The sequence below is a fragment of the Annulohypoxylon truncatum genome (assembly GCF_022578515.1).
Source record: "Annulohypoxylon truncatum strain CBS 140777 unplaced genomic scaffold F4807scaffold_5, whole genome shotgun sequence".
NCBI lineage: Eukaryota > Fungi > Ascomycota > Sordariomycetes > Xylariales > Hypoxylaceae > Annulohypoxylon > Annulohypoxylon truncatum.
The window spans coordinates 667,035-682,539 of NW_025953791.1; the positions used below are offsets into that span (position 1 = coordinate 667,035).

The 15,505-nt window shown below is 50.9% G+C and overlaps 7 protein-coding genes across 7 annotated transcripts; 2 read left to right on the plus strand and 5 right to left on the minus strand.

Annotated features, from left to right (window-relative positions):
• Positions 1-2,182: 2,182 nt before the first annotated feature.
• Positions 2,183-2,816, minus strand: F4807DRAFT_457123 (putative glutathione-dependent formaldehyde-activating enzyme; the record flags this gene model as incomplete). Its single annotated transcript, XM_048000993.1, has 2 exons — positions 2,183-2,330; positions 2,401-2,816. The coding sequence occupies 2 exons, from the start codon at positions 2,814-2,816 to the stop codon at positions 2,183-2,185; spliced, it is 564 nt and encodes a 187-aa protein (XP_047857558.1).
• A 1,968-nt stretch (positions 2,817-4,784) lies between these two features.
• On the minus strand, positions 4,785-7,049 carry F4807DRAFT_309194 (uncharacterized protein). Its single transcript, XM_047995024.1, has 3 exons — positions 6,937-7,049; positions 6,659-6,744; positions 4,785-6,597 (listed from the first exon to the last, which is right to left on the minus strand). The coding sequence occupies exons 2-3, from the start codon at positions 6,711-6,713 to the stop codon at positions 4,835-4,837; spliced, it is 1,818 nt and encodes a 605-aa protein (XP_047857559.1). The 5' UTR covers positions 6,714-6,744; positions 6,937-7,049; the 3' UTR covers positions 4,785-4,834.
• An 849-nt stretch (positions 7,050-7,898) lies between these two features.
• On the minus strand, positions 7,899-11,185 carry F4807DRAFT_309199 (uncharacterized protein). The gene is made up of 2 exons (XM_047995025.1): positions 10,725-11,185; positions 7,899-10,667 (listed from the first exon to the last, which is right to left on the minus strand). Exons 1-2 carry the CDS (start codon positions 11,064-11,066, stop codon positions 8,349-8,351), a joined length of 2,661 nt encoding a protein of 886 aa, XP_047857560.1. The 5' UTR covers positions 11,067-11,185; the 3' UTR covers positions 7,899-8,348.
• A 376-nt stretch (positions 11,186-11,561) lies between these two features.
• F4807DRAFT_412688 (RNA-binding domain-containing protein) lies at positions 11,562-12,478 on the plus strand. Its single transcript, XM_047996798.1, has 3 exons — positions 11,562-11,736; positions 11,810-11,937; positions 11,991-12,478. Exons 1-3 carry the CDS (start codon positions 11,671-11,673, stop codon positions 12,388-12,390), a joined length of 594 nt encoding a protein of 197 aa, XP_047857561.1. The 5' UTR covers positions 11,562-11,670; the 3' UTR covers positions 12,391-12,478.
• On the minus strand, positions 12,479-13,304 carry F4807DRAFT_412690 (mitochondrial 54S ribosomal protein YmL31). Its single transcript, XM_047996799.1, has 3 exons — positions 13,215-13,304; positions 12,890-13,119; positions 12,479-12,819 (listed from the first exon to the last, which is right to left on the minus strand). The coding sequence occupies exons 1-3, from the start codon at positions 13,262-13,264 to the stop codon at positions 12,767-12,769; spliced, it is 333 nt and encodes a 110-aa protein (XP_047857562.1). The 5' UTR covers positions 13,265-13,304; the 3' UTR covers positions 12,479-12,766.
• Positions 13,305-13,377: 73 nt separating this feature from the next.
• Positions 13,378-14,435, plus strand: F4807DRAFT_412692 (Sedlin). Its single transcript, XM_047996800.1, has 2 exons — positions 13,378-13,765; positions 13,885-14,435. Exons 1-2 carry the CDS (start codon positions 13,581-13,583, stop codon positions 14,189-14,191), a joined length of 492 nt encoding a protein of 163 aa, XP_047857563.1. The 5' UTR covers positions 13,378-13,580; the 3' UTR covers positions 14,192-14,435.
• On the minus strand, positions 14,381-15,489 carry F4807DRAFT_412693 (histone H4.1). Its single transcript, XM_047996801.1, has 3 exons — positions 15,311-15,489; positions 14,917-15,054; positions 14,381-14,861 (listed from the first exon to the last, which is right to left on the minus strand). The coding sequence occupies exons 1-3, from the start codon at positions 15,318-15,320 to the stop codon at positions 14,698-14,700; spliced, it is 312 nt and encodes a 103-aa protein (XP_047857564.1). The 5' UTR covers positions 15,321-15,489; the 3' UTR covers positions 14,381-14,697.
• Positions 15,490-15,505: the final 16 nt, after the last annotated feature.

A 15,505-nucleotide genomic window follows, 5' to 3' on the forward strand; every position in this document is an offset into this window, starting at 1 on the left:
CGGGTTGGGGATTTCGGGGTAGGGGGACCCCGTTGTACACCCGGCCGTTCGGCGCGGCGGGCCCGTGGGGGGCTTATTTGCCCCCCCCCCCCCCCCCCCCCACATAGGTTCCTCACTCGTCCTCCCGTGCCTGGGGCACTTCCTATCCTGCGAGCTCGTCGACGACGACAAGATGTTCGATTAGAGGAAGAGCCAGATCGTCGTGTATAAGAGCGAAACCCTGTTCCAGATGGAAGGGTATGTTACAAGTCGCTGTCGCAACCGTAAATATTATACCGGACCGGATCCGCGCCCAGGACCAGGACTTGTGGGGTTTTTGCACATGGTTCCCTCGTCGCCACACTCAGTCGACCAAACAAATTGGCTTGGTCGAATTAGCGCGAAGAAACTATCCAACCTTTGATAACAATTTCAACAACGATCGTCTTTGGCGAGAGCTGCAGGATTCGAACCTGCGCGGTTTCCCATCTTTCTTATTCCCTTAAATTACGTCGCCACTCCCACACTACCCAGACTGAACCCGGAGTGGACCTGGTATGGAGAAATCGTCAAGTTATTGTTAGACCCGACGGGTGTTGCTGAACTACCACCAAATGGACGGAAGGTACTGGTCAAGCAGTTGGGTTGGTACCGGATAATTGAGGACAGTTTTCGATGTGTTAAATAGGAAGGGGAGATGTCATGTTGTGTATTGCTAGAGGAAGTGGATGCCACTGTAGAATGGATAGAGGATGGGTACGGACGTTTCGCCCCTTGACATCACAGACCCGGACTCCTTTTCACTGCCTGGCGGCTTTTCCTTCGACATATTTGTTAAACATATCAGCTATTTCATTGGGAATGGCAATGATGGGAGCATTGGTGTTGTCACGAGGCGGAACTAAGGGGCTAGAGAATAACGCCGTTGTGGCGCGAAGAGCTCTAGCTACTCCCTTCCAGGGGATGCGGTATACAAGGTACATAGACCTTCCTTTGTCTACAGCCAAGGGCCAACTCCCGATCCTTCTAGGCTACTAGTTAACCCTGGCGAGACCTCTGGCTACCAGCTCTCACAGAGGAGGCTTCTGACAGGCGTTCCGTGACTGTGAATGACTCTGTTATGGCTATGCCGAGTCCCATAAATAGATAGATCTAGCAGACCTTGCGCTGGATTAGCTACTTGAATGAAGACAACTATTGCGGAGCTAATGATCACCTTATTAGGCACCAAACTCCTATATTTGACAACATACCACGCTCAAACGGACTGACAGAGGGAGAGAACAATTCTACGCATTAAATCAACTTGTCGACACCTATTCCACGCATTGGATGATCCTGTGGAATAAGCTTCACACAATCCAGTACACTGAAATCACACACTCTGTGCAGCGTATGCTTGGTAGCGGGGGAGACGTTGATTAATCTAGAAATCAATTCTTGAGTTCTCCGAAGAAGTACGCATTTCTCCCTATACTTAGGCGAAGAACCGTATAGTAATAGTCGAAATATAAGATTTCTCCATATATGTGTCCCGTGATCCAAACCTGTGGTGATAATTCAAAATGTGGTCGTGATCTTTCTATGTGTTAAATTCCCCTTAGTTTTGGGGACATTGTCAAGTTACTCGGTTCTCTTGATTCAATTTCCGCAACCTACGTACCTAGGTAATACTTATGTCTGCCGATTTCTACAAGGCCAGATGAAGGATCAAGAGACAAACTTCACCTCTAAGAGATACTCATATACTTGTTGCAAAGTCGGTTATACATCGTGGTGGCGGATGATAAAAAGGGGGGAGAAGAGGGGAAAGAGATATCTAAGTTGAACCGATGTTTATTGATCCCAAGTCCCGAGAATGAGTAATCTAATACGTCGGACTTTTGATGAATAATATAAGCTACCTAGGCATGGAGGTAGCTACACATGCCTGAGCAGTACATAAAGAACACCCTGATGGACACCTTGATGGGCAGTGGATATCGTATGGGGGATCTCATTTTTCGTATATAATTACATACAGCAGCCGCATTTTACCACGGTACATGCCTGTTTCCCTCTCATAATCCTTTTACTCCTTCGATAAGGTACATTTTGACCCTCACATAGGGTGTAGGTAGTAGATGATTTTTGCTTCATCTTTTCATAATACCATCAACATCCTCCTGTTTTCTTTTCTTTTGGTTATTCAGGCCGGAATCGTTTATTTAAGGGCGCCGTTCTTCTTGGCCGTGTAAGTGGCGATGAGGTCCATCAGCGGCGGCGATAGGCAGTCGTACGTCTCGAGGCCGACGCTGTTCAGCTTCGCCCTGACCTCGCCAATCTTAGCCGGGTCGAAGCCCTGCTCGATGCTGGATTTCGGAGTCAGCCAAGATTCAGACTCGGATTCGATTTTCTTTTATATGTTTTGATTGGACTCACATGCTCGACACGAAAGCCGCGAACTGCGGCTCCTGCCAGCCCTTCTCGGGGCTCAGCTCGGCGTGCACGAAGTCGAGGCCCTTGAAGGGGTGCTCGACCTCGATGCGGCCGTAGAGGTGCGTGCCGCACTCGCTGCAGGCGTGGCGCTGGATGGCGGCGCTCGGGTCCACGATCTTCAGCTTCGACTCGTTGGCGGTGACGGCGAGGGCGTCGCGCGGCACGACGCCGACGATGGAGAAGAGCGCGCCGGAAGGCTTCCAGCACTTGGAGCACCCGCACGCGTGGTTGTGCGCCACGTTGGACGAGAGCGTTACCTCGACGGGCGAGCTCGCGCACTTGCAGTACAGCTTTCCGCCCGCGAAGTTGGGGTCGCCCTTGGTGATGCCGTTGTCGAGGAGGGGGTGGAGAGAAACCATTTTTTCTTTTCTTTTCTTCGGTTTGAGTGCTTTAGGTTGATGGTATGTATGTTTTTCTTTTCTCTCTTTTCCTTTCTTCTCTTTCTCTACGAGTGTAAGAAACAACTACTATTCTACCAAACGGATCGAGGGGTAGACGTTCTTATACTGGCTGCCTGGATATAGAGCGGACACATTGGAGGAGCTACATACGCGAGGGGTATACCTGCTTGATGGAAACATTACGACGCACCGCCCCCGAGCCATCGATCTCCGAAGCTGCCCGCGCGACCGCAGGTGGAGGAAGAGGGGATGCGGTAGATCATCTAGTCGTCTTGCGGAAGCGTTTCGCTAGGCCATGACGTGCTTTTTTCGTAACACCTAGAGCCTTGGTGATCCCTCCCGCATGATGAGCGCAGCGAAAATCGATATAGGCTGATACCCAGTCCCTCGACGGCACCTTAGCGCGCCAACACCGCGTCTTTCGCAGGGGGGCCACGGCAGATAGGGGAGGGATATAGCTTACAAAGGTATTTTCCTGGACGGGACGGACGCGCCGGAGATAAGTCGGGATGACGAAGGGAGGGATTGGCGACGGTGTTGGAGTCACCTCGGGTCACCTTGCAACCTCCCCGACCGGCAATTTTATAATTGGAGGTGTCGACTCTTGGCCAATCGGGCTGTGGATTCGTGAGACTAGTTGCCTTATGCGTCGAACTAGGACTCTTGATAGAGGCCGAGTTACCAGCGAGATGCCAAACGCGCTAATGGTTGACCGAACGTATACTCGTATCAACTTGCATCTTATATCGTAGGTGACAGTCCGGAATTAGCAATTACAGTGAGATATATAACCTGATAGAAAATAAATTTAATGTCTTTCCCCGATCGCGGAGTTTCTCTGTAACTTTCTAGGCAGGTTTTGCCTAGATATTCCTAGTATTCCTAGTATTCCTAGTATCGTCTTCGATTAAGACATATTCTCGTTTCCTGCTAGAGCTTTGCTCAGGAGCAGCCCGTCCATACATGTGCGGACTTCGACAAACTTGCCCCTTTTTTCGCCGCGTGGACCATGATTACGTTGAATTATATACTAAGTCCGGGCAGAAGCACCAATATCTTGAGTATTTTAGATATAGTCCAACCAACGTCTTGTGCGAAGAACATGTACGTCCGAGCTCAGAACTCACCAGTCTTGCGTCTTGCTCCCGTAACTAGTTCGATCATAGCATATCTCTCAGTTTCTCGGTCTATAATGTTCCTAATGTGTAATTTGACAGTTCTTTCAAATATACCAGAAATCCGGGCTAAGGCCTAAGAACTGAAGGTGGCTTTTGTTGTAGCGCCCTGCGAATATGTGTGATCCTAAGTCGACAAAACGGCAAGTATAGTCGTGTCATGGTAGAAAGAGTTGGGCGAATATAAGATATCACATTCTAGGTCGTCTAAAAGACAAATGGACTTGTGTAGGTACACTTATACAGTTTGCCAGCCAGCCGGCCAACGCAACGAAGGTAGTAAGTACACGTAAAAGACTCAAAAGTATCGGGAACTCAACAAGAAATAACGAAAACAGACCTGCTTTTCATCTCCCATCATATCCACTTCATCTTGTTGCAGTCTAGAGGAGAGGAAAACGCTGAATGTGTGAAATGGAAAAAAGGCAAGTATGCTCGAGGCATCTTGACGTGGCATTGGATATTTTGACGTCAGGTGAAACGACGGGAACCGTCAAATGGGATCGATAGCGATCCCACGAGATACAGAAGTTCATACAACCATGAATACAAAGAAGGAGCAGAGAAAAAAAGGTACCTCCCAAGATCTAATGACTCGCCGACTAGGCACACGACCAATTTTCAAATACCACATCTCGCGCACCATAAAAAGGGGGCGAGTGCGATTCGTTATAAGCGAGCAGGGATCCACGAATAAATGAGAGGAAACAAATTCCCAGCTCCACAGCGCCCCAAAACGTACACATCAAGCTACGCGGCCGGGACGAACCAACACGCAAGGCCAACACGCCAGACCAGCGCTTAATGCTGCACTTGCGTCTGGACCTGCACCTGCCCAGGCGCCACAGCCTCAACCTCGACCTCGAACCTCGGTATACCGCCAGCGCTCAGCACATTAAACAGCTTCGTCAGGTCGTCGCCGCGGTACGCGCTCATATCGTACGCCTCGCCGGGGGCGAACACCGCCCTGCGCACGCAGGCGCGGAGTGCTAGAGCACTACCATTACCGCTACCACTCCCACTACCCGTAGGCGAGTGGTGGTGGTGCGCATGCAAAGGGTTAAGCTTCATCGAGAAGCTTCCATCAGCATTGGTAGAACCGCCGGTGCTGGCCCCGTTATCGAACGCCGAACCGTGCGACCTCGCGTACGCGACCGCCATCTCCTGCAAAGCGCGCACGCTCGGCCGCGCGCTCTCCAGGATCTTGGCCTCGCCGCGGCCCGGCCACCGGATCGTCAGGCGCACGTCGTACAGCCTGCTGTTACCGGGCCCGACGCCCACGTTCTGGGCGTGGTTATGATTCTGATGGTGGTTGTGGGTAGAGCCGGAGCTGAGGTTCGGCATGCTAGCCTTGTACTGCAGCGACGCGGCCCTCTGGACCTGGACCTGAGGCTGCGCCTGCGCTTGTGCTTGAAGCGAACATGGCACCGTGATGGTGGGGGCACGTAAAGGAGGTGTGGTGACGGGCTGGCTTCCTGCGCCTACGCCTGCGGGACACGCTGATGCTTGCGGGAGTTGATGCGGATGCGGGTGCGCGAACGCGAAGTTCTGCGGTACGGGCGCGTTGCGCGCGGGAGGCGGCGGCGGCGGCATAGGCGGGCCGGTCCATCTAGGTGGCGGCGGGGGCGGGCGGTACGAGGTCGTCGACGACGTATTGCCTATACCGCTGATACCACCCATACCACTCATACTACCCGTAGCTTTCCCAGCAGCATTCCCAGCGCTATTGCTGGTGCTAAGGGTGTTGCTCACGACAGGGCTGTCACCGCATCTAGCGACGCATCCGAAACTGTCGACGTAAACCGTCTTGGGCGAAGTCCTAGCAGGCTTGACGCGTCGCGGCGGCGGCGACGACAAGGGGCGGTTACGGGGCGCGCGCATGCCAACTTCATCGTCGTCGGAGTCGTCGGGACCGAAGCGCGGGCTTGGCGGCTTGCTTACGCCTACTACTGCAGGTGGTGGCTTGGAGCGGCGCTTACTAGCATAATTAGCCGTGTTGCTGCTGACGCCGCTGCCGCCGTTGTTGCTGTTTCTGTGGTTGCTACTTTCGTAGCTGCGGTGGGGTCTAGGCGGGACGTTGCTGTTATATCTTTGCCCTTTCCCGCGGCTTGCGTGGGGGCCTGCGGATGAAGCGGGCGTCATGGCGGCTGCCTCCTCGTCGCTGCCCCAATAGGACAGGGCGACGGTGGACGACGCGGATCGGCCGGAGACGATAGACGCCACGTCCGCGTCGTCGTCATCCTCCTCCTCATCGTCATCGATCTCTTCGACTCTGTCATCGTCTTCTTCTTCTTCTTCGTCGTCGCTGCTGTCCAGTTTGGTCTTCTTGATATCTGGGGGGTAGGAGAACCCGTTGGTGGTGATATAGTTTTGGACCGCCTCGCACGACTTGTTGAGCAGTGACTCGATGGCGTCCTGGACCGTGAGGCAGCGTTCTGAACAGAGCAATGCGTCGCGGGACTTCTCATTGGAGCGGACCGCGTACGCCACAAAGGATCCTGTAGCGACCTTGGCCTCGATTACTTGTACAACATCGTATTTAGATACGAAGAACTCGCAATTATCTGCGTATTAGGGTTAGCAGCTGGTGATAGTGAAGTAGAGATAAACTGAGTTCAGACTTGCCTTTTATCTGACTCCTGGGGTCGAACCTTGCAAAGGAATCGAGTGGTGTGGACATATTGCACTCTGGTTGTGGATGGGGAGAGGCTCTAAAGAACGGGCCGGGGAGACGTATGAGCATTGATCAAGATTCGAAAGCGATAATCTTTACTCTCGGGGATTAGGACCACATATCAGAAAGGACGTATTATATACGCGGACTGGTGGCGGGAGACGATCCCCAGGTGAGACTATGCACGTAACCTTGCTACGCGGACTAGGATTCGATTTATGGGACCTACATTGCATAAAAGTGAGGCGGACGTGAGTGTAGTAGGATCTATCAACATCATGTCTTGGCCATGGGGGAAGGTATCTCAGCCCAAGGAAAAGGGGCCATGACACAAGAATAGCTGACCATGAATTGTAGACCCGACACCGTCCGAAGAGGCAGTTTGGGGTTAGCAAAACATCTGTTACGTTGATACGTCAATGGCTGCAATGGCGGACCCAACGGTCGTATCAAGGGCACACAATACTTATTGGCGCTTTTAAGTAAGGCTCGGCGTTGACGAGCATTCCCCAGTCCAAGTTGAGAAAGGTTACACCGCCACACCTCTTGCTTCTACCGACAGCTTACGGGTACCGGCCTCGAGGTAATACTTGATGGAGGTGCATGTATTGGATGCAAACACGGAATGGTTGACCAGCTCGAAGGAGACCCTGAAAATTGTGCCCAATTTTTGCCACTATAAACCGGCCGCCCGTACCCAAAGACGACCATGATTATCGTTTGCCCGATTCGTAACTTCATGAAAGCCTGCCGGAAACAATGTGTCTAGAAGTGTTCGGTCCGGAAGCTAAGCGGTAATGAGCGGGAAAACCAAATAAATACTGGGCTGGTCTTCAAAAGCTTCGTGGCCAATGAAAAAACCGAGGCGAACGAGTATGGTTGGGTCCAGAATGTTGGGATTTGCAACGAACCTTCTAACAAAGAGAACTTATTGAAAATAGCCACTGCAAATATTCAGCTCATGTAATGAAACCATCGGAAGATGAAAGAGGAAAATTTTAAAGAGGGAAGGGATCCTCAGGTTATATATCTGTACCACCAAGTGAGTGGTGCCTATTAGGAATCGGAATTTAGCCAGTCTCTTACTATTCCACGACTACCATTTTCGTCGACATGCTAGGCTCCCGTTTTCCAAGGCCAGAAGAAGCAAAGTCTGTCTAGACCCTTTTCGAATCTTGGTTACTCAGCTGTCGAATGTCTAACATAGGAGAAGCCCATTCGTTTAGGCGGCGTATTGCAAGGCTGCATGTGGACTGATGTTCTGGACCCACGCTATTGGATAAGACCTGCCGAGCTTGCTGTGGTGAAACAGTCGAATCAAGAGAAAGGATCGGCGTTGATTTCCTGCTTCTCCTTTACCTGAGCCCAATTGGGCATCTGGCGACACTGCTTCGAGACGTCACAGTGAGTAACGGTAAGATTCGTCAACCGGCCTCCACGACAACAAGGATGCTGACTGTACCCTAGTTCGTTGAACCTGCCACGAAAGTAAAGAAAAAAAGAAAAAAATCATCCAATCGCCCTGTTTGTATAAACCGTATGCACATTAGAATGTAGTATCACATTTTATACATGCCTCGACGGGACGCATCCTGCGATAGGGTGCATCCCGGCGCGCCACGCCCGTCCGTCGTACTCTGCCTACCCAACTGACAGTCGCTCGAGTCGCGACTTCACCGCATCTACTAATGCCGTCTCTCGTTCGATGAGCCCCTTCACCTGATTGATCTTTGCTCGTCGGAGCTCCGACGGTATGCGCAGATCGGTCGTCGGTGTGCTGACGCCTTCTTCTCCTTCACCTGTCGTTGCGCCTAATCTTTCTGCCTCCTCCAAAAGTTCATCCCTCAGCCGCGTGACTTCTTCGTACCTCTTCCTAGTCTGCTTTAAGCGCGTGGGTCCGTCCGCTGGCGCTGTAGATCCGAACAGATTGGCGTCCAGAACCTCCACCTCCTTTACCCAAGCCTTCTCCTTATCGCTCAAATCGCGACTGGTCGCCTTACTGACGATCTTTCGCATCTTTTCTAATCGCTTGCTAATAGCCTCTCCCCTATCCCTCGCGCTCTGTAACCGTCGTTCGATGGCGGCATTGTTCGACTCTGGTTGGCCTTCCTCATCTTGATCCTCCCCTGTAATGGCTTCAACTCTACCCTTGACTTCGTTTGCCTTGTTCACTTGCTGTTTGAGTTCTGTTTGCAGCTGCACGCACCGGCGGAATACCTCGGCAGCCGCCACACCGAGTCTGTGTGTCTCCTCGCTAAGGATCTTGTGAGCTTCGGTGAAGAGTTGCAAGCTGAGTGGCGAAAGTCGAATTTCCTGATTAACGACAGTCTTGTGACGGCCAGTGCGGAGCTGATTGAGCAAGTTTGGTAAGACAGAGCTCTGGTCGAAAGCATGTGATGGCTGGAAAACGGGTCGAGGCTCATAGAAATCTAGGGGCTGCACTTCCGCATCCTTGTCAAAGATGGGCGAGGCTGGCCGAATAGGAGAAAGCTCGTCTTCCGGTGTATCGAAGACCAAGGCAATTGGATCGAACGGCGTTGCAGATAACAAGAGGTATCCAAGATCGGGATCACGAATCGCGACCGATGCGGTAAGGGGTAGTTGTGCGTCTCCCTGGGCTGAATTCGTGTAGAGCCTTTCCCTAGTGGAATTCTGCCCGCTAACGAGCAGATCAATTCTAAATTCGGACCCTGCTTGCGAATCGCCCTGAAGTTCACTTTCGAGGCGGAAAACCCACGGTGCCAATGAGACATGTGTAATGCTGGAAGGGTGTGTGATATAGAAAGAATATCTCGAAGTAACATCGGGGCTGAACATAGGCCAGGCATTGTCCGTGACTTCTAAATTACTCAAGATGTCCATGCTCTGAAATGTTAGTAGAGAAGGGGATCCGGTTAGACGACCCATAGCCTTTGATTTGTTTCGAGGGGGGAGCCACTGAGCTTGAACTCCGTCGAGGTCTAGGCACACTCTCAATTGGCCACTGGAAGAGAGTAGGCAGATGATGGAAATAGATAGACCTTCTCCTTCAATATCCTCCATTTCGAGTTCTTCCTCTTCTCCTATCATTAATTCGTCGGTGTCGAGCTTCTGGCCAATGGCAAAGATATCTGTTAGCTCCGTATCTAAGTCGTCCTCGCTGTCTGGACTTAATTCTAGATCGAAAGGTCCCTGTAAACGAGGGACTATACCAGGCCTTGAAGGACGTGTGTATATCTCAGTAGGTGGCTCTCCAGGGGGCCCTTCAATAACCTTGGGTTCTTGGTTATCGAGATCGGACATCCAGTCTAGCTGCTGTTGTGCTAACAACTTCGCCTGTTCAGAAACATTCGGGTCATCCTCGATCGCGGCTAGATTTCCGACGATAGAGATAGAGAGTGAGGGAATGAGGGTAGGTGGGGGAGCCCAGTGCGCAGGTAGCAAAGGACATAAAGCATACACATCTCCTTCACGCATCGCAACCCATAGCGTCATCGGCGACCAGTTTCCCGAGCCCCTGCCAGCGAAGCAGGCCGAGGCCACTTCCATCTCGAAAGAGTCTGGCGAGAATCCCTTATTCGTGAAGTCGGGTGAAGCGGCAAAATTCTGGTCTAGGGACGTGCCATCGGCAAGCTTCTGCAAGTCGATAGTAAGGGAAGGGGTGTCGAAGGACCATCGATCCCTTTGTGAGAGCTCCCAGACCCTTACAACGGCATCTTTCGTGACGGTGACCAGCGCAGAGCCGTTGACACCTAGCGGATGCCATATAGCTGATGCGATGGGCGATCGGTCCATAACGTGTGTCGTCGGGCCTAAGGTCCACGACTTCGGCTTAATAGCATCAAAGCTGGGCGCTGTAAGATGACTTGAATCGGGTATGAGAAGGATGCGGATGGTATGAGTAGTTACAACTGCCATAAAGTCCGCGTAAGGCGATATGACGAGTTGTTGGATGTCACTACCAACAGAGGTCTTGATAGTCTAGAAAGGATGGGTTAACAATTTGGTCGTGATAAGCATGACACAGAAACAACTTACTCGGAAACCTTCAGCGGACCCGTTCTCTATTGATTCTCTCAGCAGCTCGTCATCGTCATCCGAGTCCTCTCGCTTAATTCGAATACCGCCATGAGCTCTGTATTGTTTATCTTCCCATCGTTCTTTCATGTAAAGAAGATCCGCCCATCTGATTTCCTTTCCAACAGCAATGAACACTTCGGTACCGCGACGAGCAATAGTCCGCCGCGGACCATCTTTGGAAAGGGCCTTGGAAGTATATGCTAAAGCGGCTTGGGCATCGTTCGGGTCGGGTACGAAGAGGTCGTGGCCGGGCGAAGGCTGCAAAAGCCAAGCGGGGGTATAGCTCTTTATTTTAGGCATGTTCCTAAAGTTCGGTGTGGTCGGTGAGTAAGCTTAAGCTATGTCGTGTCATCAGCAGAATTGCATTTCTGCCTGGGATTTGCAGATGCGCGCTAGTTGTTTGTTGGTTCAAGTTGGGGTTCAATTGGGTATTGAAGTAAGTAATGGGAAGAGAAGATCTCGATGTAAGTTGGGATATTTTGGGATATTTTGTTGCCCTGCCAAGGTGTTTGCGGTAAAGTTCTGAACTTAGCCGTATCTAGATTTCCAGGTATGTATGTGTACCTTGGAAGATATCGTGGGGAAGTTTTGGTGGTAGAAAACAAAACGATACTTGTCCGGGTACCGAGCTAGCTCTAAGAAAAAAAGATCCAGGCGCGATCCATCTAACACGACGCGCATGGGAGCTCTAGCAAGAGCTACTGTATCAATTTAGGCCAATCACGAGCGCAAGAAAAAACAAAAGTGGGTACCAGCTTCAGCCTTCTTCAATTGACGTACCTCATGCATCTTACACGTTTCCAAGCTCATGATTCATTTCTCACGTTCAGCCTTCCGTGATACACAATTCCTCCGAAACAGTATCCTATCAGGTTTTTCTTTGTCCATTGAAAGATAGTATAAGATGCCGCACACCACTCGATCAACAGTGGACAGGTTAGACCGCCCTAGCGCGTATTACAACAGCCGGGTATGCTCTCACATTCCTCATAGTCCAACTTACCATGGCACCGACGCAAACTTACAAATCTTACTGGGAACAGAACAAGCGCCGGCGGAATGATCACGGTCGCGATGGAAGGGATGGAGACGCAGATGGAGCCAATGCCCAACCTGAAGAAGCACCAGAGGACCCCCTGAAGAACGCTACTACTCTCTACGTTGGCAACTTGTAAGTTTACTGCACTGCCCCCAAAGTTCATTACTAACGTCGTCGTCTTTTAGATCTTTCTATACAACAGAAGAACAGGTCTACGAGCTATTCTCTAAATGTGGTGAGATCAAACGCCTGGTCATGGGACTTGACCGATTCAACAAGACTCCCTGCGGATTTTGTTTCGTCGAGTACTATACCCACCAAGACGCTCTCGACTGCCTGAAATACATCGGCGGTACCAAGCTTGACGAACGAATTATCCGCACGGACTTAGACCCCGGTTTCGAAGAGGGTCGTCAGTACGGCCGAGGCAAGTCTGGTGGTCAGGTGCGAGATGAGTACCGCGACGATTATGATGAAGGCAGAGGTGGTCTGGGTAGAGCCATCCAGTCGGAGCGAGAACGCGACAATCTGCGAAATAGAGAACGAGATCATCATACTGAAGAGGATTACGGCCGCCTTCGATAGTCTCGACAACAGGCCCTTGACTGAAAAGACGGTTCACTTGATACCCTGTATTAGATAAAATGACGAATACACACGGTTATGGATAAACCACTGCTAGTTGCAAATTCACCGAGTTCATTTCGTGACGAATTATCCGCCCTCCATTGTTTTGTTCTATTCTTGTATAGAAAGCCCAAAGCCTATGTGCTTCCTGGGTTCGAGTACAATAGTATACAGTCCGTCGGATTTTGGTCCGTAGTCTAAGGTCACCCTGTTAAAATGTGATCCTCCATACGGCATCATCCTGCTTGCTATTCCTATGCCAGAGCTGAGCATGAGCATATATACGTAATTCGGGGCAGATCGTGGCAATATCTCGTAGAATAGTTCGTAGTACTTAGTAACCAGGCGGGTTGACTCTTTGCGACACTCTCGTCCATTTTGGGAGCTCTAATCGTCATGATCAGTATCTTCCCATACAAAAGCTTTGAACCTACTACAGCAGCAACGGTGAACCTACTGTGGATGCCCTTTCTATATCGCTTTGCTTTCCTGTCGAACATGGTGTATTTGTCCTTAGGCAGCATCTCGGCCTCGGTAGGCATTGTCTCTTTCCATGTCTCGAGGGCCTTCAGCGTCTCGCCCTGCTTCGCCAGCGCTTTGTCTAAAGTCGCCACAACCTCATCGACGCCCCGAAGCCGTTTCCGTTGTCGTGCTTTCTGGAATTTTGAGAGGCGCCACGGAACCTTCCTGTAAAAGTCTTAGCATGAGCAATGGCTGTGGGCGCCCTTGACCGGCTGTTCAAGAAGCAATTGGGTGCCTCAGAGCTCGATTCCCAAACGTACCATAGAAGACCGCCAAATAGCGTACTCGTCGGTCTGAATGCGCCGAACATTGTGCGTGGTATTATGCTCGACGATTCAAGTTTAGGTAGCTTGTATAGAAGATTGATATCGCAAGTAGAAAAGTTCGAGCCGACCGAATTATCAGCGCACGAGCCACCTCCGAGCCGCCGGCACCCCACGGCTAGGAACCACTTCTGATCCGCACTAAACCTTTCCAATCCTACCTAAGTATCCATGTACCTTCCTCAACCTAAAGTCGAAAGTTGAAGCTATCCGCTATTAATATCCAAGACCCTTCAACTTCGAAAAACCCCGACTCCTGTCGCAAATGATCGACAGATAACCAACTTAAACCCCTCCCGAAATATGTCGTACTATTTCGCCATCGTCGGAACGCAGGATAACCCGATCTTCGAGCACGAGTTCGGCACCTCGAAGCAGGGCGGCGACGGGCAGCCGCGCTTCAGCGACCAGGCGCGGCACATGAACCAGTTCATCGTGCACAGCAGCTTGGACATCGTCGAGGAGGTGCAGTGGGGAAGCGGTCAGCAGTAAGTAAAGAGACCCTCGGTCCAAACCCCGAAGACGAGACGGGGGAGGGGCAGTCGCAAATTACTTTACGTGGTTGAGCATCATGAATAACACTAAAACCTTGGGGAATATAATAAAGGTACCTCAAGTGCGTCGACAAGTTCTTCAACAACTACGTATCCTGCTTCGTGACGGGCGGCAACGTCAAGTTCCTGCTGCTGCACCAGCCGATCACGCCCGTATCCACGACTTCGACGCGCGCTTCGACGTCCATCGGCGCCAACCCTACGAGCCCCCAGACCGAAGAGGCGATCAAGAACTTCATGCTTGAGGTCTACGAGAACTGGGTCAAGACTATCATGAGCCCTTTCTACAGAGCAAATATGGAGGTAAAGAGCCCAGTATTTAGGCAGAGAGTTGCTGCGGCGGGGAGGAAATACTTATGAAGTACCGAGCATCTAAGAACCGGACTTGTGGATATTATTAGCCAGATAGACCAAGGCGTCTGGAGTTATGGGAGGCAGCAATTGAGGGGATCCGCTATTGCTATTAGACTTATTCATAATACAACGAAAGCATAATATATCGAGTTCATCGCGAAATCAAATCACAGTGGGCATCGAATCAAGTCAAAATTGTGTTCATAGCAAAGCATAAAAGCGATGCAATTAAATTCAGTTACTGCCGTAGCAAGTCATCGGGCGGCCTGTCCTTCAGGCGCCATCTCTCAAAAGTCATCGCGAAGACCATGAAACCGTAAACGTGAAAACCACCAACGCCATTGTCAGAATGTTGTGTATCATGCCAATCCCTTTAATGTCACTATCCTCCCCAGTTCATCGCGGTACTTCCGGTTTTGCTTCGACTTGCTTCTGACTTATATCGTTGAGCGGAACGGGCCGATATATAGCGAGCGCAGCAAATCCTTGGCAAAGGCGGGAAGTGAACGCGCTTAACCACCGAAACCGTACAGGGTGCGGCCCTGTCGCTTCAGAGCGTAGACGACGTCGAGAGAGGTGACGGTCTTGCGCTTGGCGTGCTCGGTGTAGGTGACTGCGTCACGGATGACACCCTCGAGGAAGGACTTGAGGACACCTCGAGTCTCTTCGTAGATCACTGTACATCTTGTTAATGGTTACTCAATTAGACGGAATTATCAGCGACAACTTACTGGCTGAGATACGCTTGACACCACCACGACGAGCGAGACGTCGGATAGCGGGCTTGGTGATACCCTGAATGTTGTCACGCAAAATCTTGCGGTGACGCTTGGCGCCACCCTTTCCGAGACCCTTGCCGCCCTTGCCGCCTTTAAGAACATGTCAGCATGAGTGTATATCGCATAAAAGAGATGGTTGATGATAATGATATGATCGCCGATTATCAATATACATAGTATTGTACATTGTATGTAGATGTATCGTCGCGTTATGGTAGGTCAAGGTCAAGACGCGTCTAGTGTCGAGACATCATGAGATGACCCGCCTACAATAAAGCGGTCGATTGCATCACCACTAGGCGACGCGATAGCGAGATAAAATGTAATAATAAGGGGATGCACTTACGTCCAGTCATATTGGCTGATGTTTATTATTGGTTTGGTGATACTTTAGTGATGAGAAGTGATTGATTTGTGGTAATTGTTGATGGCTGATGATAACCTGGGTAGAGATAGATCGATAAATAAGGAAAAGAGGAAGAGTTGCAAGAAGGACGGGGGAGAGGGAGTGGGCTTTTAAGTGGTGTAGAGTGGGAGTTAC